We start from the raw sequence: 23,171 nt of genomic DNA, 5'->3' as shown, positions 1-23,171 counted from the left end.
GAGGCCATAAGGTCGCTTAAATGTCCCAAAATATGTTTGTATTCATTTCAGTTGAGCATGCCAGCTATGCAAATTGATTTAAAATGTGTAATAAAGTATGGAAACAGATAGGTACTTACAGTATAATCTGCATTTATACATGCAAACTATGTGCAACTATTGCATCCATTTGAGGGAATTCTTCATTTCATACACAGGGCCCCTGTAAAGTGGTAGCCTATATGCAAAAGATGAACCTTTGGATAATCCTTTTTCCTCAAGAAGTAAGAGTTTGATCCTCTCACGTATCAGACACCCCATTTTTCTTCAGGTTATTAGGTTTTGTAAACATCAGTGACAAGTCAAAATCCAGAGAGGAAGCCTAAACCCTGTTAAAATTATAAAAGCTTTCCACCTTTTCAACATCTGGAGTAAATACTTAACATACTTATTAATTTGCATTTATTGTCCATTTAAACAAAGGAATATTACCATGTGATGAATTCTATTAAATTTTAGAGTGCTAACATAGCTATTTGTTGTTGTTGTTTTTACTAAGATTTCAATATGTTTTTCAGTAAAAGTGGTCTCATACCATTCCGCACCATCTTCCAGTTAAAAATACTTGAAAGCTTTTTTAAATGTATTTGTTTGACATTTCGTCTCAATGCTCTTTCCCCACAGTTCTTGAATGCCATCCCGGTGGACATCAGATCCTGCAGAGCCCTTACCGAAGTGTCGATTTTGATTCATCCCACATCCAGCAGTCAGCTATTCAGGATTTGATATGTGACCATTCCCTAACACCAGGCTGGTATCGCTTTATGATTTTTGATAAGCCTGCTGAGATGCCAACCAAGTGTGTGGAGGTATTGTTACACCTCATTTGTTTATGAAAAATATACGTGTTTTTCATATGAATTTTTCAGTAAGATAGGTATAAAAAATGACACAGTTATGGAGACTGATGTGAAAGAATGTAAAGCACCTTTTTTTCTAAGTGTGTGGCATATTAAAGTATGTTAACTGAACAATAAAGTCTTATGTGTTGAAAAATTTTACACTGAATGGACTATGGCAGATGATGATAAATTAGATCACTTTTAGAGCATTCAAAAAATGTCATTGATAGTCACTGCAACAGGTGATTTTTCTCAATGCTAGCGTAGCAGGGATATCATGTTGTAAAGCTGCAGCTGTGTGATGGTCAGTCTTTTCCTAAAGCTATGTGTAAGCAGTATGAAGACTTGCAGCCACATAATTCCAGTAATTGTGGATCTTTTAAAAGTGATCATGTCGGAGAGATTACTCCTAAAATGAATTGAACTAACAGAGCTAACTGCAGATTAGTTCCTTTATCATCTGCAAGTCCACTAAGACTCAAGAACGACGTAGAATATTTAACACTTTAGACTTGCGATGCTTGATTTTGAAGCTATCTCAACATCTTTGTAATAGTTACATTTGAAGGAGATATATCTTTGTAGCTTCCTATTTGAAAATATTTCCTTATTTTAAAAAAATGTCATTAAGCATCATTTTACCTGTGATCCTGTGATTTTTATACCGAATTGAAATTGCCTGGGTTCAGTCTCTAAAAACAAACCAAAACCCTTTTAGAAGGAATGCAAAACAGTTAAAAATACTACAAAAATTAAATTGAGTTTGTAGCACCTTTTTTTTTTTTTTTTTAATCTTTAGAGCGTTATAAAGCCACTGAAATACCTTTAATATGCAGCTGACTCGAGGACTTAAAGGGCTGTGTGCAGAGGCTGTTGTTATCCATGCTGTTATCCTGCAAAAATCTTGAGCAACGTCTGTTTCCTGAAGGAAGGACTTTTTATCGGTTAGATTTAATAGAAACAAATTAACTGAATAGTTTTATTTCCTCAAAATGGACACATCTACAAAAGAACCAATATGATAAACCAGGAAAAAAAATAAAGCGTTTTTCAGAACAGAGGTTCATAGAATCACAGAATGGTTTGGGTTGGAAGCAACCTTAAAGATCACCCAGTTCCAAGCCCCCTGCCATGGGCAGGGGCACCTCGTACTAGATCAGGTTGCCCAAAGCCTCATCCAACCTGGCCTTGGATTAAACCATCAAGATACCTACTCTGATAATCTAGAAGAGTATTAAAAATCTGACCCAAGCTCTCAGTGCTTAGTAAATGTATGGTAAAAACAGGCTACCATCCAAATAGGGAAGAGCCCAGGTAATTACTGTTTGCAAGAGATTGATTTGAATCTTAGTCAGCAAATGAAATTTATGCACTGACATCTGCCTCTTTGCATGTGTTGACAAAACCAAGACAATTATTTTGAAACATTGAAGTCAAAACATTAAAACTGAACCAAAATGAATATCTTGTTTTGGAAGTTTCCTCCTTTCCTTCCCTTTAGGAGAAGTTTTATTACAGCTATACTTAATACTTGTCAAAGATTCAGACTGTGTTAAACAATCCATCCCATTTGTGTCTACTTCTCATAGATTCTGTCTGTCTGATGGATTGATGACACTCAGTCTGATGGCTCAGACACTCTAGACAAAGAAAAATGTACTTTTGAGATGAGTTTTGTGTACAATGAGCCTGCAATAGTCTTTAGACTTTAGACGAAGAGGTATTAAAACAAGATGTTCTGAGACCTCGTTTCACTATCAGGTCAAAGAATATTTGAGGCAATTTATGAAGGAAAAGAGGTTCTCAGAATCTTAAAATTTCAGATTATAGTTATCATGTAAATATTTTTCAAATCCTGGCTTTTGCATACTTCAGGAACTTTCTTGGAAAGTTTTGGGTTTATTTCAGTTTACTAGTTAGTTGAGAAAAATCTTTAAGGTTTTGTGAGGAAAAATACATATCGTTGTCCTTCTGTATTTCTCCTGTGCTTGCTTTCTGCATCGCAAGACAGGCTGTGATCTTGAACACATTCTGGTAACCCATGAACCAGATTCCCTCATCTCCTTTCATCAGGATTAATTTTCTGTATTCCATTGTTACACTCCAGCATCTGCTGAATGAGATTTAGGTTTTGGTTATTATGAGGGGTATTACTGTTGTGACCTGCATGGCAGCTTCCCTGACCTGAAGACCTCATATAGCCAAAGTGGTGGCAGGAGGATAGGGACTATTGCACAGCACAGCTCTCCTCACACCTTGGCATAAAGCACTGAGCAAGACTTTTGTTTGGGTGAGAGGAAGCTACAGCTGTCTTAAATCATCTGTTGAGTTGGCAGCGCAACCACAGACCTTGTAATGTCCACTGCTTCATAAACACCAAAGGATTTATGGTTTCTACAAAATCACCATGGTTGGTGCAGGGGTCCTACAAGCACGTCTGCTTATAGAGGTGGGGAGTTGAAAGACAGACTGAGCTTAGCCAGTGTCCTGTAGCTAGGGTGCAAGCAAGTAACCTTGCTTCATCTGATGATTAGATGAAATCCAGGAGGTTAGCTGGGCATTGAGTCCACAGCAAATGGCAGTAAAATGCTTTAATACCCTTTTTTGATAGTTGGTGCAGGTATGTTCTACCCTTTGTGCTGCCAGAGCCTTCACACAGGTGGTTGCTGTAGGTTAACTCGTTATGCCATAACACAACTGGTAGCTTTTTGGGGCAGAAAGCTCATGTGTGGTGGCTCCTGGTTCAGGGACTAAATTTTATCCTGTCTTTAGAAAGCCAAATTCATGAGACCCAAACAAGGACTTAAGTCTCTTTTGTGTGTACTTGTATTCAACTTTGAAGGGGAAAAAAGCAAACCCTCAGTTACATTATCTGAACTTTGCTAAAAGCTCATGCAGGAAATGGAATACATACGTATCTCCTTAAACCACAGCAACAATTTGACATAGCATTAACCATCTTCTGGCATTTTTTTTCTGGTGCTTCAGATGAATCACTGTGGTACTCAAGCCCCTGTCTGGTTATCTCTGAGGGAGTCAGAATCCATGCCTCAGCCGGGTGAGATCAAGCAGTTAACAGCCTGTGCGACATGGCAGTTTTTCTTCAGCACTTCAAGAGACTGCTGTCTTTTCCGAATCCCTGTCAGCGTGAGGAACTGCGGAGACTTCTTTGTTTACCTGTTGCAGCCCACCCAAGGATGCATGGGGTATTGTGCAGAAGGTGGGAAAGTACATGCTTTAACTCAAGAGCATATGTTTATTAGTGTGTTTTTCAAGTTTTCTCATGTTCTGAACAGCAGCGTTCTTCACTTCTTCAGCATTTCTTTCATGTTAACCTTCTTAAAAAGAATATATCTTCATTAGGTGTTCTCTGGTGTTTGGTTATTTTATAGTTATTCAAAATAGCTGAAAATAATAACATAAGAACAGTAACTGATGTTTCTGTGAAAACGTGATATTTTATAAGCTATTTTGCTGAGCATGCCTGGCAATAGTTATATATACAAAAGTTTTCTGCACTCTTAGTTTTGATGTGATAGAAAATGATTTGTTATAGCAAGGTGCAATCACAGACCCCTTTTTAATTTTCATTTGGCAATCAAGTGTTGTTCAAAGCCCCAAAACTTAGGAATTTATTTTTTCCATTTAGTCAGGTGGGGTTATGAGACACATCCAGAAGTCAAAATTCAGAGTACCTATGTTGGCACTGATACCGTATGAATCACCGTCACTGAATGTCTACAGAGTCATGTATAAGAGTAAATGTTGTTTAAGAACTTGATGAAAATATATTTATGTCAATTATTGTTTGTTTTCATTAGGCGTATCCTTCTTGCTCTAACTCTTTTATCTTATTTTTGGAGAGTACATTCATTGTTGCCAGGAGAAAGTTAAACACAGAAATACTCTACTGATACACACTTCTCAGTATGGTGAGAATGAACTGAAGTGAGTCCTTCTGCAATGCCTTGTGATGTTCTGGACCCTTGAGCTGCAGAACTGTGTTGTTCGCAGCCTGAAACTTAAGTATTTCATTATTCCTTCTGGATGCTTTAGATAACTTAAGGAAAGTACTGTTAAACTCTTACAGGTATGGATATTGATAAATAGTGACAAGCCAGTGTGGTCGGAGAATTTTATTAGTGCTGTAAAACACTGTTGATGAAAATACTTGCAATATTTTTATGCATGAAATAATGTATTGCTCTACGTCATATTCTCTATTACTGACTGCTTGCAAAAACTTAGCAGCGACACTACTGGTAGTTTTTACTGTGCTTTATTGGCCCATCATTATCCCTTTAGGACCAATTGTTAAGTCATTCTCTAAGAGTTTATTGACAGAAAAAAATGCCAGAAATGGGACTGAATGTCAGAATGCAAGTGACTGAAACAACAAAGAACGCCCGCACAATATGACTTTGCATTTCCTTTGGATGATGGTTTCATGAAGAGGAAAGAGGATATAAAAACTGTAGGCAGCAGGCTAGCAAATTTCTACTGCTTCAAAGTGGAGAAGAAACATAACTCTGGGTTGACTCTGGTGAATACTCCAAGCCCAAAACACATTTTGAGTTTAAAAGCCCTTTTTTAAGGTGATGTTTTTTCATGCTAAGTGTTTTGTATTTTTGTGCTGCTTTTTGTATCTAGGTTACCATATGTACTGCATTTTCCCTTTAATGCTTGATAGCTGCAAATGCTTGATGCAACTTTTCAAGCAGTTACTCCTGTACATGCTAAGGAATACAAATGTTGTATTGCTGAAGCATGGAACATCAAAATCCGCTTTTCATTCTTTCTAATGAATGAGTGTTTCAGTTTTGCTGCTGCCCTTTCAACTTTGAGCAAATAACCTCTTCCTACTCCTGTTAAAATGCTGTTATTTTCATGTTTAATCAAGATTCCACTGTGGTTTATTTTGTTGTTGTTGTTGTGTTTGTTTTTAATGACATTCAAAGCAAACAATAGCAGTGCATGAATATGTTTTCTTAGGCCCATGTAGGAAAGATAGATGTTTTTTTTTTATAAAGCAGGTCTGCACTCAATTTGGCTGTCCTAGGTTACCGCTAATAAATAAGCATTCAGATGTCGACCTTGGGAGACAAAAGATGTATTTTAGAGAATAGTTTAATTCCTTATTTATTTATTTATTATTAGCGACATCTCTAGGTATTTGCTAGGTACATCTGTATTAAAAGATGTAAAAGTGCTAAAATGTTCTGTACCCTTGCTCCTAGATGCAGCCACACAACTTGTGGTCTCTGTCTTCGGGTTTTGTACTGACTACTACCGTAATTGTGTATGAAGCAGATTACAAGATTTATTCTGTTCTGGGAACTTATACATCAGTTAGTGTCTTGTGATATTTGTTTTGTTGTTGTCGTTGTTTTTTTAACATGGGGCAATAATTTATAAGGTATAGGAATATTCTTTGGTATTTCCTTGGTATAGGAATATTCTGTATGCATGTTGATACCTGAGTTAGGAAGAATTTATAGATGTTGCAAATGCAAAGCCACAGACCTGTGATGCCGAGGGAATGAAAATTCAAGGCATCTGTTGCAGTATTTTCTTTTGATTTTTTTTTTTGAGATTTTCTTTGCATCCATGACCCAATAATGTCAACACTTTCTAAATTATACACTTTCTTAAATAAAAAAAGGTGTTCATTTACCAGTGGTATTGCTTGATATGATGCAAAATCAGAAGTTAGGAGGTAACTTCAGAACTGCAATTGCAAAAGTAGTTCCTCAACATAATGTTCAGAGTAAGTACCGTAATATTAAAAAGTAGTTTTAATAATTTTAATTTACTCATTACTTTGATTGGCAGATTCATGTTATAACTCCCAAGGAATCATACTGTTGCTTTTTCCTTTCCTTTTTTACATAGCCCATTCTATTTTTTTTCTTTATAAGTAGGCAAATTCCTTTGGATGTTGCTCTCTCCTGTCTGGTGAAATGATTCATTGCATTTAATTTGCTCGGTTTTTTTCTTCTTCAGCACCTTTGTATGGTATAGAATATAATCAGTTTTTCTCATTTTAATAACTAATGAAAGCAGAATACATGTTTTCTCTGATTCTCTAAGCAATTATGTAAGATCTCCACATGTGAAAAAAGGTAAATATTATTAGTGTATTAACTGATAAAGTATATGTCAATGTTGTTTCATCCGATACTGTTTTTGCACAGAATGAAAAGCACAAACCATGCTTTTGTTTAACTAGGTAAGCTGGCTCCTTCATCATCTCCATCTGTGTCACCACCACTACCAGACATTCCTGAGGTTGTAGCAGAGTTGATCAAAGGCAGCATTTACCTAAGGTGTACCTTTGACGTTCCTTTTGCAAACAGCTCGGTTGGATTCATTGTGACTTGGTCAAGGCTTTCTCCTGAAGGTATCAAAGAAGAACTGAAATGCGAGACAGCAGTTCATGCATTTTCACTTTTAGAGCTAGATGGGATAAACGTCAGACTTGGAGACAGAGTATGTTAAAAACTATTATAATCACTTATTTTTGTAAATTTATTTCTCCTCTGTAGCTGTTTTGTCTAAAGGTTTATGATTTCATAAATGCCCAGCAAATATTAACAGTTGTTAGAGATGGAGTCCCAGGGTCTTTCTGTATATTTTTTTCTTGGCAGAAATATACTGCCTCTAGTTCTTGTTTACATCAACAGTGTCCATATGAATGTGGAAATGTCACAGAATGTATCAGTAATTATCAGTGTCGTTATCATTTTGAGACTGTTTCAGTACAGTATACTGTGCCTTCGGTAGATAAATGTTTATTCAAGTTGAATCTTCTTCACCTTTACTACAATTTCTTTTGATACTGTAAATTAAGAAGATTCTGGATGTTACTATCTAATTGAGAGGCTATATGAGGTAGCAGTTTTGAGAAGCTGTGCTATTTATTCAGCAGATAGATTTCTTTTTTCAGAATCAGTAATGAGCCACTGCTTGATGATTTTGTCTCTGTTATCAGATTAAATAGTATAATTCTCAAAAGCAGTGTGAGTAATTACATTAACTTCAGTGGTAGCAGAATGAAGATCTAGGTTTATATGGTAACTTTTGAGAAGCTTAAGTACTGGAAAGTCAATAGGCTTTCTACCTGCATATACCAAAATAGAGGTTAAGCTTTCTTAGCCAAAATAAAAAACATAAGAACGTTTTGTGTGTGTGTGTGTGTGTGTGTACATATACTAATACCCAATTGAAGTCTGTTTTCCCAAGCTGTTTTATGTTGATAGTGCAGTGGGTTTCAAGCCAAAAGCAGGCTGCTTGAATGGCTTACAGGCAATAGTAATTGCTAATCCTCAAAAATCCTTCAGAGAATTTGTGTATAGTTGCCTGACGGTGCTAGCTCAGTGACAGTCAAACGAAAAGGCACAGTTATAAACTATCTGCTGTTGTGATGAATCCTTGCTTTTCTCAAGATTTCAAATATTTAATGTGTGGTCATTGCATCTCAAAAAAAAAAGGATACAGCAAAACAAACTATCACCAACCAAAAAACAGTGTATAGAAGCATGGAACTGGTTCAGTGGAGGGAAATCACAGCAAACTTTCTCAGTTTAAAAAAGATAATCCAGGTCCATAACACCAGGAAAAATCTGTATTGAGAAGAAAGAAAGAGGGGATGATTTTTTTACATAATCCATGATCTAGTGGGTACTCAACAAAATGAAAAGGCAACAAACATAAATCAGACAAAAAGAAGTAAGTAACGTTTAAGAAAGTATAGAATGCATTTCCACAAGGTGTTGTGGGGTGCAGAAATGCTCCAGAAGGGATTAGTTAAATACATGGAGATTTAGGTGCTTATTAAACATGGTGATTTGTATGCAGCCTTTAGTTCAAGAAGTGTCTGAGTCACGGGTGGAGTATGCCAGGAACAGATCTTAGAATATTCAGTCTAGTTCAATCAATCAAGCAGCACCACTGGCAACTGTTAACTTCTGATGCAAACAGAAGAGCAGGCTTGATGAGTTCATCAAGCTGGGGCATTATGGCTGGGTTATGTATTCACATGACCACTTCATACCAAAAATGTATTCTACTATGTTGATTTTGTTCTACAGGTCTACTGTAGCAGTTCTGCTTTTTTCGTGGAGAAGCCAGGTATACAAAGTTCTCCAGTTGAGAGCAAGGAATTTTTTGCTGGCATTAAGGTAATTTGAAAAGAAAAGAGTATTTTACTTTATTGTAGTGGGAGTCTTTCTGAGTATGAATGCAGCAGATATGTAACTACTTGGACTTTTTCTGTGGGTATACTGTGGGTAGATAGTTTGAATATTTCTGCAATTATTGTGTGTCCCAATCTGATAAGACAATGTAGAATGCTGAACAAAAGCAAGTAAATCATGATAGCCACAGCAGACAGTGAGTCCTCTGACTGGAAGGTACTCAAAATTTATTAATTGTTAATTAATAAAGCACGTTGTTGGCTGTAGTGAACTGGACGAGTCAAAGATGTTTCTGTATTCCCCATATAATCGAAATGCAGGAAGACTGAATCAAGAATTTTTGCAAGCTATAACAATCCAGTGAAAGCCTTCACCACCATCAACTAGAGTAGAGTCTGATGCTTCCTCTGTATTTGTAAACTAAGGAGGGCCATAGCTCAGACTCGAGCCCTGGCATATTTTTGTCCATTATGTTTAGCTACTTTTACCCTCTCTGGCCTGATTTTGGCCTATGATATGACAACAGGCTGTCCCAGAACATGGCTGACATAAGGCCTGTTCACAGCTGTCTGTGGGGAAGAAGACTTCAGGTTTAGATAGGAAAACTGGAAAAAGTTTAACTATGTAGATACAGGCTGTGTGATGCCACTTGATCAGTGGCCAGAGAACAGGTCCAAAAGGAAACCTTAATTTGTGCTGTAGATTTATGTACCTGTTTGCTGGCCAGGAGCTGGGACCCTGATCCCAGAAGGACAGACTGCACACAATTACATACTGGGAGTAATTCTATTGACTTGAGTGAGGATTTGCCTGTCATAAAGAATTTACCTTTCTGCAGGATCAGGGCCAGATTAATCTCATGTAAGTGCAAGTAAGTAGCACATGCTATAAATCTGAATGCATTACCATTTTATGTGAGGCCCGTATGTTGTTTTTTTCCTCAGACAATACAGCAAATTACTTGTATACTGATTTCCAGAAGTTACCCAGGGAATGCATTTTAGTGGTGTTAATGTGCTTTGCTAATCCCTTGCCTATTTAGCTAGCTTTACTTTATCCTTGCCCCTTATTCTCACACTTTCCAGACTCTTGTTACAGTGTCCTCATCTTCTTCCCAGTATGCCACTGCTCTTCAGACTGTCTAGATTACCCTAATCAAGTAGAATGAGCCATGCACCATGCCATTCTGCGTCTAGTTTTTCATACTTTCCTCCTACCTGGTCAGTAGTGGTGCTGTAGTTCACAAAGGATGTTTGCATTTTAAGTATACTTTCTTCTGTGATAGATACATCCAGAAACATATGATATATCAGAAGATGGCAAGGAATACAGGTTGGCAATAGAAAGTAGAATGCCTATTCCTTGCCCTGAATTTAACCAGCTTGAAAGTGACTGTAAAATATCACTAACGTTGAGTACTGTTGATGAAGGTAAGTGTTATCCTGATTTTTAGTGTGTTGCATTTTGTATGTTTGCTGTGTTTATCCAAATATTCCTTCTGGTTTGCTTCTTGGGAGAAGTAGGTACATCATAAAATACTGTAAAATACTTCCTAAAATACTAAAATATTCACAGAGTGTATATTCTATTGTTGAAAGAAGAATGTGACCATAATCCATTACTTGTTGAAGTAGAAGGTAGCTTTCGCGGCTATAGCTATCAGAGCCACGTTGACTTGAATAGTCAGAGTACCACAGTACTTGCAAAGTTTATAATTTAGTTATTTTTTTTGACTTGTTGTTTTGGAAGTATTGTATATACAGTCATGAAGTCCTCAGTTTTTACTATTATTGTCTTTTTCTGTAGTACTTTGTCAAGCCCAAGTCCTGTGAACCTCACAAGGAGCCTTGCCCGTGCAGACAGTCATTTTTGTCACATCAGCAAGACTTCCATTATTTTAATTTGTCTATCACTGTGGAAAATTAAAACCATTTTCTTGTGTTTGTGTGAATGTGTAGAGAGGGGGGTATGCATGACCAAACCCGAGGAAAACGCATAGTTATTTTCATTTATGAACAGAAAAATCTTTGCTATTTGCAAATAAATCAGTATTTATGTTAACAGTAATATAAAAAATGTGACTTGTTCAGAGGAAAGCTCACTAATGATGTGTTTTCATTAAAACAGGTAAAGAGCAGTTAGGTTTAAACTTGGCTCTTTCTTCTTGTCATGTGGATCTTCTCCAGAAACCCTGCAATAATGGAATCTGTAGTCAAGCTATAATTTATTTCACTGCTGTGACAGACTTTATGCAGGATGGAGACAGAATTACCAGAATTGCTGTTGAACCTATATCCAGTGAGAATTTTCTGTGGAATGGCTATGTTCCAGAAAGCATACAGGTTGAAAATCTTCATGTTAAGCTCTGTAAAACCAACAGGCCAGAAGTATGATGTAAATGAGGTTTCTATTTCAATTGTGACATGCTGATTACACCAAGATTTCTAAGTGGTCAATTTTCCCTTGGTTTATTTTTATTCAAATGCTGCATTTTCATTTGGATTTTTTTAAATAAATATGAATATTAATATAATCACTTAGATTGGTTAAAAAGTATAATATAACCTATTTATTAGAAAGTAAATTAATATCATAAGACAAGTAATGTGCCTGAGTCTATTTATGTCTTAACCTGACATGACTTAACTATGCGTTTCTTTGTTTTGAAGATTACAGTGAAGGATCTACCAACTGCCTATTGCTACTCATTTACTGACCCTCATATAATTACATTTGATGGAAGGTAATCACTGGATTGTTGCTCTTAATTTCAAGATTTTTTTGTTCTATTTTAATCTATGCTGGTGATGCAAACTGTAGTTTTCTGTAATTGTGCTGTGTGTTTTATACTCTTTCTTGGACAGTAACAATAAACATGCTTCAGTTAGTTAAAGCTTCTAGTATGTTTGTAATATTTGTATTTCAAAATATAAGATTTAGGTCGTGCCAAAAAGGGGAAGCAAGCGAACTATTTCCCTTTTCAGAGGAGTATGCCATGAGAGGAATGGTGGCTGTACAGTCTGAATATGAAAGACGGAAATATCATTAAGTATGAACAATGATAAAATTAGGCAAAACTGTTCTAATGCAAAAGTGTTTCCAGTCTGCAGCATAGTTTCCGTATTTCTGGTGTAGGTATCTGAATTCCTGTAAGGATCAAGTTGCTAGAAGCTATTTACTGTCAGTATGACATTGTGCTAGGTTCATTAATGGCATTGACAGCAATTTATTCACTGCTGTCACTTGCACATCACTAAACCTTCTTTCAAAGTGAAGACAGCTTCCTTAGCCACAGCTGGCATGGTTTTGGTGTGCTTCTGTCTTTCAAAGTGTTTCAAATGCATGGAAGGAATCAAAACAAGTACAGCTTCCATCTGAGGGACTTGTGTATTCTCTGCTCAACAAAAGCACATTTCTTCAAGTGACAGGGTGAGAGGAAGAGGATGTGTTGCCTCCAAATAAGGGTGTTTGTCCCACAGCGTGGTTCTTCTTGTGAATCTGATAAAGGAACGGAAAAGACAGGTTGTAATGGCTGCTCTGATAGCACTGTGACTAGTACTAATAATAAAGTCAGAGGAGTAATGCAGATTTGCAGCTCTTTCTTCAGTAGAAATGATAGGGATGCCTTCAGTGGGCATTTTAACCTTCAGTGCATTGTGATCAAGCTTTCTTGTGAAGCGGTGATTTACTGTGATATGTTCTTGCTGGAAGCACGGAGCTTCTGGGAAAGAACTTTATTTTTAATGATAAATAGTGTTGCTAATTTATTTTACAAACTGGGGAAACAAATAGAAAGGGAGCTGTCCCTACTGAATCACGGGTAATCTCGTGCAGTCCCAGCAGGGTGGCCATCTGCAGTTTGTCTGCTGGGCCTTTAAACAGAAAGCAAATCACCATTCTGCAATTAACTATCAAATGCCATTTATAGCCAAGAGGCTGTTAAACTTGCCGCAAAAGTTTTTTTCTTTGTTGTTGTACCTTTTCTTTCTTATTTTTTTTCCTTCTTCTCTTCTCACCACTGAATCATTAAATTGGCTATTCTAACCTTGCTTCAGGGAACAGATGGCTAACCCTAAGGGGAAAAAATGGAAGTGACTATTTATGGTTTTCATCTTAAATCATTTTCAAATCTTTGGGAATACGCATTCCCCGTCTCCATCTTAATAAAGCAGACCTTTTTAAAAGTATGTGACTTTCTAAATCATTTTTTCAAGGGTACTGGTACAATCTTCAACACCTGCCCCCCACATACACACAGTTAAGCATCTTGCTCTTGTTGTCTGGATGCATTGCAGTAGAAACACAAAGGGTGAGAAGCGCCTGTGATTCCCTGTTAAAGTATGCATAAGCACAATTAAAAAGCATCAAAGAATCAAAGTAGCTTTATGGTTACATTTCCATTTGCAAACATTGTCTACATATACTCCACTTGTGACCCTTCTCTACTTCCTTCTTTTTCTGCTGTAGAACAGGTTTGAAATTTTTGATTTAGAGCTTCACAGAAGATATGACGGTGTTTGTTCAGAACAAAGTTGTGCATTGGTTTGTGGGCTGAACTTTTTTTTTCCTGATGCATGAAAATGAATTACAGTATCAAAGGCCATCAAATATTATAAATCTGTTTTAAGGTAAAGTTGCTGACACATGGTGATACAACTGTTTTATAACCAAAGTGACATCACATACTTTTCTTTTGATTCCAGACTCTATGACAATTTTAAAACAGGAACATTTGTTCTCTCTAAGAGTACGTCTCGAGATTTTGAAGTTCATGTTCGCCAGTGGGACTGTGGAAGTCTTCACTATCCAGCATCCTGTAACTGTGGCTTTGTTGCCAAAGAAGGGAGTGATATAATTGCATTTGACATGTGCAGTGGTCAGCTACATGAGTCACAGCCACACTTATCCGTAATAAGTAGAGACACAACAGGAAGCCATGTCAGAATCACTGAATCCTACCTAGGAAGGAAAGTAACAGTAAGTAAATATTGCTTATGAAGGTAACAGCAATTATTTTTACCGGTTCACACCAGCTTCAGAACTAAAACGTTCTTTAGTTTCTGCAATTAAGCAATAGCATAATGTTTATTTTATGATCATAGTCCTTTAGCCAGTGTTTTGCTTGTAAGTGATGGACGTTGTTCTCAAAAACAAGGATGTATCAATGTGCACACCTTTCTGGAACTGTGTTGTCAGTTACAATATATGGCCCTTGTGTGGATGGTGCAGTTTTCTGATCTAATATGCACTTATTTAGCAGTTCTAATTTTCTGAAATGGGGTCTCTGTGTGCTGTTTGCTCACACCAGTGTCATATCGGAAGGTTGTGTAGGCACATAATGAAGTATTCCAGGTGACATCTGCAGAATTGGAAGTGTAGGTGGCTTCTCTAAAGAGTTTGGCCCTCAGATAAAACATTTATGTTTGCTTTTATAATTCCCTGTAGCTTTTCTTTTGTATAGAATTGCTTTAGAACTCCACTGAGTTTGAAATGAAGCAGAATTTTAAAATGAAACACTGAATTGCTCTTAATCATTCTGTTGGTCTGGAAAGCAAGCCATAAAAACAGATATGGCATTTCAAAGTAGATTTGGCTATTAGCATAAGAATACTTTAAATATTTAGTTGTTATCTGAACACTTCAGATATTAAATATTAAAGCATCATTAGGCAATAGAGAAATGGAATTTCTTACCTTTTAGAAGTAAAGATACTGAGAAACAGAAAAATTAAGTGACTTGCTCAGGTTTGTGCACCATTAATAATAGAAACAGTATTTAAACTTGGAAGTTATAAAATCTTGTGTCTTCACAACAGCCATACAATTCTCCATGGATTCCCATGAATGATTAGTGTTTCTTTGTCCTTTATGTGGAAAAGAGCATCTTCTCCTTTGGCACAACACTCATAAGCTTTTTTTTTTCCTTTTTTTTTTTTTTTCTGTGAGTAAAAATGTGTCTGGATTGTGTTTTTTAATTCTTCAGATTAGTAAACTAAAATTTTTAATTCTCAGTTTATTTTCAAGATAGTAATATTTCTACTGATCAAGAAGAATTACCGAGCATATTGCAGAATAAAATAATGAATATTTGAGACTACTCTGAGCTGTCTAGAAGACTTAGGATTGCATTTGCAGGTAGAAAATGATTCTGTTTTCAGCTACTAACACAGAGAATCATGTAGCTGACAAAAAGAAAGTGAGAAAGGTGCTCCCCAAAACTCAATTCATATTACCAGAATTATCTCTTTACATCTGAAGAGTGAGTGGCCTTTTTTTCTTTGCCCAGCTGATCTTTGATTTCCTGTAGTTTTGTTGTCATTGACCTTCTACAGTATACCTGATAATGATGGATGAAGCTTATTGACCTGTAGAGCAACATCTAGCTGCTTGCTAAGACTGAGATGCTTTGGATTTGCATTTACAGCATTTCTCCAGAAGAAATAACAAAATTTGTCTGATTTAGAAATGTTAGAGCCAGAATTTAATGGGATAACTTGGTATGCCTGGCTTTGCAAATTGTTCCTTGGCAACAAACATACCTGATTTTATTAGGTAAATTAAAAGTCATGTTTCTCACAATGATATCATCAATCTCTTTTTAGGTTTTGTTTTCTTCTGGAGCTTTCGTTCGTGCTGATGTGAGTGAATGGGGGATGAGCATAACACTTAGGGCACCCAGTTCAGATTACAGAAATACAATGGGACTCTGTGGCACCTTTGACGGAATTGCAGAGAATGACTATCACACTGCCAGTGGGGTGGAAATCCCAAACAATTCTAATGCTCCTTTTTCTTTTATTAAGGAATGGAGGTAACAAAACACTTCTGTTTCAATCAAACATCATCGGTTTTGGTTCAGCCTTGCCTTTGTGCTGTTTAAAAACTTGTTGAAATAAAACAAATCCTTCCAATTTTTTAACTTAAAATCAGAGTAAATTCAGACTGAAGTGCCAAATTAGTATTTAAATACTAAGTGTGATGTAAGATTAGTTTGAGTAGGTTTTGAACAAAATATCAGAAAAGATCTGTTCTCCTAATCTATTTTTTTTAAAGTTATTCTTATGGGTTTTGTGATTTAACCGGGGTCCATAATCGTAGCTGTATGTTGCAGATTCTGTAATCAATCCTGTAGAAGTATGAAACAACAAAAAGCAAAACAAGCTCTGATTCTTTATGGGGAAAAAAAATGGACAAGGAAGTTGAGATACAGATTCTTCTTTTTGTTTCTTCTATAGAATTCCACCAGGAGATAGCTTGTTTGACAGGATACCGGCTTCTTTACCATCTTCTAGGAAAACAGCCTTCTGTGACTGCACACTTGAAGTTGCTGGATTGTATCGATCGGTGAATAAACTAGAGGCAGTCTCTAAATCAGAACTTTCTCTGTCTTGCAAAGAAAGTGAAAATGGTAGATTTCTTTCTTTGATACCAGGACTGGATGTCACTGCTGAGTATCTCAGTCCTGTTGAGCTTGTCAGAGGCTTAAAGAAACGTTCACCTGCACATGAAATGGATTCCTCTACACTTCTGCAGAGGGAGGATAATCAAACCAAACTTCACAAAACTTCACTAGTAAACACACATGTCTCTGCAACCGCAGAGGTCAGTTTTGGTGCAGAAAGAGAAGAAACTCCAAGATCAGGCATGAAAATAATTTCCTCCAGTTCCAGTAGTAATCTTCAGGAAAGCCAATCTATTACAAGTAGAGGGAAGCGCCAAAATTACTATGAATATCATCCAGTATTTCTATTCCAAAGTCTTAGCCAAACAGACTTGGAGGGCTACAGGTACTTTTTCCCAGAGGACCATGCCACTGACACAGACCAGAAGTTTCTTCCTTCTTGGCCTACACCTTCTGGCCTCACTGAGTCTAGAGCTTTGGGACTGTGCCAGCAAGCAATAGCCAATTCCAGTATAGGAAGATCTTGTGGTGGCCTTCTTGGCAGGCGAATAGAAGATGCGATCAGTATGTGTGTTAAAGATTTGCTGCTGAAAGATGACCTCAGATGGGCAGAAGCTTCCTTAGCTCTTCTAGAGAATGAATGTGAAAAGCGAGTTTTAGAAGAAATAAATGACAACCAACAGGAGCTTCAAGGTTCTGTTGAGAACCTACTTATTGCACTGAAATGTCCCGGTCTCTGTAGTGGTAACGGAGAATGTACAGACTGGGGTTGTGCCTGCTTTCAAGGCTATGGCTCATATGACTGCAGCATACTATCTGGTAAGTGGGAAAAACAATGAGATTTCCTTAACGTTTTCCATATTTGTGCAACATATGTTTATTTTGCTGCCTTTCTCTCCTGCTTTTTATACACTGGCAGGGGTTCCCTATCGTGGGACTGTGTTCAGCAGTCTAGTTCCAATTTAATACAGCTGTTATTGTTCTCTATTCAGCCTTCTTGTTTCCCAAGGGCAAAACGTGGGTTTCTAGTATGTCAGATTTTAAAAAATTACCACTCAGTTTGCAATCCAGAGTACTGCCTCAAGAGATTACCGTGTTTCCGCATGCTGCCTTCTTCAAGGAAGATCTGCTGTACACTCCTGCGGTCTTGTTTATTAACTGCAAGCGGGATGGTTTTGGTGGCTACATCTCTGTAAGCTAACTGTTAAATGTGGTAGAAGCAGAATTGATGGTGAAGAAAAGAGGTATAGCAAATAGAGCTGGGCAGGGTTTTTTCAGTAAAAAGATAGTGACTGAAAACACAGGTAAGCAGCTACACTATAAAAATATGAGAAGTACTAGAAAATGTGAAACCCTTTCAAAACAAAAACAATATTTTGTTTTGCAATAGCATTTTGGTTTTAGTAACCTATTTAAAAAGAAATGGAAGAAGGAAGAGGGTAATAACAATAAATATTTGCTTCCTCTTTAAATTAAATAAATTAATTTTACTTCAAAAAAATCTGAGTATTCTAACTTTTGTAAGTTTAGTTCATGAACTAACCTCTACCTGTGATGTTTTTGTTTGGTCTTTAAACAAAAAATTCCAATTATAAATTATTGTATAATTCTAATCTTTGCAATTCTTATTAGTGGATTCTGTTTCAATTACATTTTATACTGCAAGTGTTATGTAGAGAACCATAGATGAGAAAACAGCCCATATATTCACAAGTGTTTATTATCAAATGAATGTTTTCTCTGCTTTATGATACTGAAGTTCCAAGAGAAGAGAAAAAGACTAGCATTAAAGCTAAAACTCATTTTACCAATACAAAGTGTTTCTCTTTGTACCTTTCATCAGCTGTTTACAGGTTTTATTGTTCATATAGTTTTCTAAGTTAGATAGGCAAAGAAACATACTGCTTAAAGTAAATGCGTATGAATGAGTTCAATATATTTACCTTCATTTTCTAACTTCTACTTTGAAGACCAGGCTCCAGAAATTACGGAGCTGGAAAATGCTGGGCTATGTGATATTCGGCAGTATGACTGCACATCAGTGAGAGTTTTTGGACGTGGCTTCAGGGAGTCATCAAGTTTGAAGTGTGAAATTACCAAGTTGCAGGTAGATCTCATTGTATGGTAACAATTATGTTTAAACTTCTCAGCGAATGAGGAAAAACTGTCTGACATCTACTAATCATCTGTGACCTAATGCTTTAGTAGAAACTAAAAGCAGAGGCACTCAATACTTTGCAGCAGACACTCAAGTCTTTGCAAGATTGCTATTTCCTCAATGATAAGAGAAATAGGAAACATAATGGGAATGTTCAGCAGCTAAGAGGGAGATAACAGCATACAGCAGCTATCCATCAGGAAAGGGCAAGGGCTGAGCTATTAGTAGCAACCAGTGCATTGTTGTTCGTTTTTCTTTTTTTTTTCTTCTTTTTTTTTTTCTTTCTTTTAAGTGCTTATGGAGAGGAAGTAAAGTACCACTTCTTTGAAAAAGGACAGCAAGGTTAGAGACATTACTAGATTTCTGTCTCAAATCTAATGCTCAAAATAGCCCCGTTTAAAAACATAATAAATCTGTTATAAAAAGGTTTTGATGTGTTGTCCATTTCCCTGGGGTAGAATGCCATGGCTATTTAATAATATGTCGGTTCTATACCCCAGGTTTGAACAGGAGATTAAGAATACTGCACTGTAAAGTAAGAGGAGTCTGTACAGACAGAATGCTGTTACTCAGACCTAGAATTTGCCCAAGGGAAAATTACAAGCTGTTTACAAGTGTTAGCCTGAAATGAACAATCTGTAATTACAAGTTTTTACATCATGTTAGACATGAGAATAAAAAAGCTTCCAAGTAAAACTGGATTTCACTGATGTGATGATCTGGGGAAGGGGATGGCAAAAGGAGAAACATTCAATGGGTAACTTTTGTCTCTGACACAAAAAAACAAAAACAAAGCATAGGTAGTGGATATTAAGGTTATTTAAGGTTATTTTTGAAAGATTAAGTAATATGGGCTATAGATTTCTTTTTTTTTTTTTTTTCCTGAGCACAATATGTATCCACTCATCTGCAAGTTGGCTTGAAATGAGAAAGTTGAGAGTACGTTTACACTCCATTAGGTTAAAAGACTTTTAGACCAAGCTCACAGTGAGACAATTATTGGGAGTTCGCTTGTCACAGCTTGAAATGTCTGTCTTAACTCATGGCAAGATATTCGGGTATAACACTCTTTGTGGTAGAATACTTGGCTTCTAACTACCCAAACCTCCTAAAAGTTAATCATTTTTACTGATGATCTTACTGTCAAGAGCCAGGTTAGAAAGTGAACAACATTGATACTATGTAAAATTAAGGAAGAGGCTGAGAGGTGTTTTGTTTTGTTTTGTTTCTTGAAAATACCACAGAAAGGTGGTTTGTTTTTTAACTTTCAGGCTCGCGTAATGATGGTTTTATGCAAATGCCAGTGGAGTCACAACAGTATGGAACTCCTTGTATTTTGAGATAAACTTAAATGATCAAAATTTCGTAGAAGAGACGTTTTGGCAGAATTTAGAGCTAACGCACACTGAAATTTTCATTTTTAATATTTTCACTTTTGAAAGACTAAATCAAATCCATTGTTCAGGGACTGGCCTACCATGTTAGAAAGAATGTAGGTCTTGTGCATGATGCTAAAAGAGGGGATTCAGAGAAGTCTGTATTGGAATACCTCAGAGATGAACTAGTGCACATCTCTTGGTAGAGGTTTGGGTAGGACATGGCCAAGGAGCCTATGATTACACAGATCCAGAATTTTCTTAGATTTTGTAAAGGATAAGAGTGCGTTTAAACCCCCAAAACAAAAATACAGTTTTAGTTTCTTCTCATTTACGTTGAATTGCAGAAGCAAATTTTTCTATGAACCTTGTTCTAGTAGAGATTTTTAATTGATTTTTTTTGAATGGTCAGTATGTTTCTGAAAAAAATTATCTGAATGTGCTTCCAGCTAATAAAAGGTTTCTGGAGAAATAGACTGCATCATATTTTGAAGGTTAAATGTTCTCAGAAACACCTATTTAGAAATGTTTAGTTGTTTTTAAGTCACCCTTGCCATGAATTTCTTAACTCAGTATAGGATGAAAGAAAAACAACAAAAAAATTGGTTTGAACAGAAACAGTTCGTATGTCTTTTCAGATTTTTTATTTTTTATATGGGGCTATTTTTCTGTTAGTAAAAATGGAAGACCATGCTTCTCATGTCAGGATAGGGATTAAATAAATGCCTCAATTGGCTCCAATAACTGAAAAAAGTAGCCAGCACTGTAAAACCTAGTTAAGCTCAAAATGATTTTGAACTTACTGTTCTCTTGATTCTTAGTCTGCCTAACTTTATTTTCAATATGCTTAACCCTGCTTCCTATTGCAATCAATACTTCAGTGAAGTATTACCATCCCTATTTTATCTCGGTCTCTCAAGATGTGGATGACTTGCCCTCGCTGTAGTTTAGAAGAGAAGTCTACAGGGGTTAATGGTGTAATCCATAGGCTTGTGCAGGGGTTCAGTGGCTAACGGCCAGTATCCCCTGGCACCCAAAATGATAGCTGAGCCCTGCCAAAACCTCATCAATTCATTTGACTAAAGCTTGTCCTCTCCTGGGAGCAGGGATGGAGAGGGATAAAGGCACTGATACATCGGATCAGTGCTACTAGAGGATCACCTGCTGCTTAACCCTCCCGTTAATCTCCAGATGCAAGCACTCCGCTTCCTTGGTAAGGCCATGCCAAGTACCATGCACCAGGGAAGACTTCTCAGCCTCTTCTCCCACAGGAACAGGCTAGAAATCTACTTCTGAGAAAAAAAAATTGGCATTTAACATTTCCCACAGCATTCTAATCCAAAGACAGTAGACACATTGAAATGCTATGCAATATGTTTTTTTTTTTTCCTCTGATTAAAAATATTTTCATATTGCATTTCACTGAAAAACAGATTCTCTGTCCTAAAATTTAGTATAGTGATAGCCAATGGATTCCTGGAGAACCTCTAACTATGTCAGCTGCCTTCCAAAATGCCAGGACTGTCGACTGCCAGTTACCGAATGATGGCCAGCAGTCTGATGCCATGGATCTGGTTGATGATAAACCCATTGCCTGGTGGCAAATAAAGGTACTTGTAGAAATTTCAAATATTCACTTACAGATATTCCTGTTAAGATAAAAATATATTCCATAGATACTCTCATTTCTTTAATGGTACTATGGGTAGAACTCATTTTGCTTAACTTGTGGTCTCAGTTTTGTCACCTAAGCTTAAGCATTGAGTGCCATTTGAGAGCAAAGTCCTGCAAGGGAACCGTCCACTCTAAAGGGGTAGATATGACCTAGAATCTACAGAGGCACACATCCTTCAAGAGCAGAAGGCGAGAGCCTTTTGTGCATATCAAATTGTCAGACACGTTTATGGAAAAAATTAGTTGAGCCTAGTCTGCATGCACAAGTGTCTGTTGGAGGTAGGTATCTTGAGTCAATACAGTCAACAGAACCTAGAAATTATTCAGTCTACCCTGATGTAAACACTTACCTGTGGTCAGTTAGGTATGTTAAGTCAGTTAAGTGCCTTGACTTACTGACAGGATTGATTAGATTTTTGCTGACTACTATGAGAGTTTAAACAGATAAATGTAATGTCTATCAGTGAGTTGAATCCCATGCTAGCAATCTGTGCTGGTGAGATGTTGATAGCTGTATGGGTTAATCCATTTTCACTCTACATCTTGCAGATTTCTAATGACGGATTCATTTATAGCAACTCTAAAACAATGATTATATATGATGGAGCCTGTCAGACATGTGAATCACAGGAATCTGGGTTATGTACGCTAAAGGTATATATGCCATTATTTTGTGTTTAGTATGAAAATATGCATCTCTTCAGGTAGAAAAAAAAATCATACCCTGTTTACAGCAGGATTTTTTTCTTTTCACAGAAATAAAAAAGTACAGGAAGAGCTCAGGTAGAGCTATTTTGAAAAAAAAAAAAAAACCTCTTTATATAATACCAAATAAAATCATTCTGTCAGTTGTTTACTTCTAAAAGTAGTGGAAATGTAAGATAGATTAGATTTTATTTGACACTTTAAAAAAAATACAAATACAAATCCTGTGTTTCTGTGATTTACTGTTTGACAACAGTTAATGAATCACATTGTCATTTCTCTAAAAGGAGAAAACATGCAACATAGATGGACTCTGTTATGGTGAAGGTGACACAAATCCAACCAGCCCTTGCTTACTGTGCAGACCTGACATCTCAAGGTTAACGTGGTCAGTTGTTGAAAGTAAGTTCTGAATAGCTGTGGTTTTTGTTTATTTTTTGAAGTACCAAGAAATTTTGAAACTACTAAGTTTCAAAATCTATGGAAGTACTGAAATTTTGAGTTTAACTACTTAAGTGTTTTAGATAAAGCACTATTTTAGCTTGTGATCTGATGTTGGTTTTCATCTTGCATTTCTCCTAATTTCTGAAAATGATATTTTCTTTTCTAGGCTAGTCTTGTTGTCAATTTGTGTTTTGTTTTTTGCCCTTTTTGCTACTATTCAACTGCTGAAATTTAGCAACTCTTTAAACCTAATTAGCAGGTTACAGTCTTTTGATTTTTGGAACAGCTATGTCCACAAATGTTTGTCTTCAACATTTAGGAATAAAAGATATTTTC

At 36.5% G+C, this 23,171-nt stretch overlaps 1 protein-coding gene across 1 annotated transcript in view; it reads left to right on the top strand.

Moving 5' to 3' along the window:
- VWDE (von Willebrand factor D and EGF domains) overlaps positions 1–23,171 on the top strand; it is a 42,284-nt gene that overhangs the window by 4,584 nt on the left and 14,529 nt on the right. The window contains exons 2-15 of the mRNA XM_050708432.1: positions 664–848; positions 3,870–4,101; positions 7,111–7,370; positions 8,972–9,061; positions 10,362–10,506; positions 11,204–11,418; positions 11,746–11,819; positions 13,780–14,053; positions 15,679–15,887; positions 16,312–17,297; positions 18,449–18,585; positions 21,467–21,622; positions 22,236–22,340; positions 22,679–22,793. Coding sequence (XP_050564389.1) covers positions 664–848; positions 3,870–4,101; positions 7,111–7,370; positions 8,972–9,061; positions 10,362–10,506; positions 11,204–11,418; positions 11,746–11,819; positions 13,780–14,053; positions 15,679–15,887; positions 16,312–17,297; positions 18,449–18,585; positions 21,467–21,622; positions 22,236–22,340; positions 22,679–22,793 — 3,183 coding nt within the window. The remainder of the gene's footprint in view (positions 1–663; positions 849–3,869; positions 4,102–7,110; positions 7,371–8,971; positions 9,062–10,361; positions 10,507–11,203; positions 11,419–11,745; positions 11,820–13,779; positions 14,054–15,678; positions 15,888–16,311; positions 17,298–18,448; positions 18,586–21,466; positions 21,623–22,235; positions 22,341–22,678; positions 22,794–23,171) is intronic.

Source organism: Cygnus atratus, chromosome 2 (genome assembly GCF_013377495.2).
Source record: "Cygnus atratus isolate AKBS03 ecotype Queensland, Australia chromosome 2, CAtr_DNAZoo_HiC_assembly, whole genome shotgun sequence".
In the NCBI taxonomy this organism is placed as follows: domain Eukaryota; kingdom Metazoa; phylum Chordata; class Aves; order Anseriformes; family Anatidae; genus Cygnus; species Cygnus atratus.
This window is presented reverse-complemented; position numbering and strand designations above follow the sequence as displayed.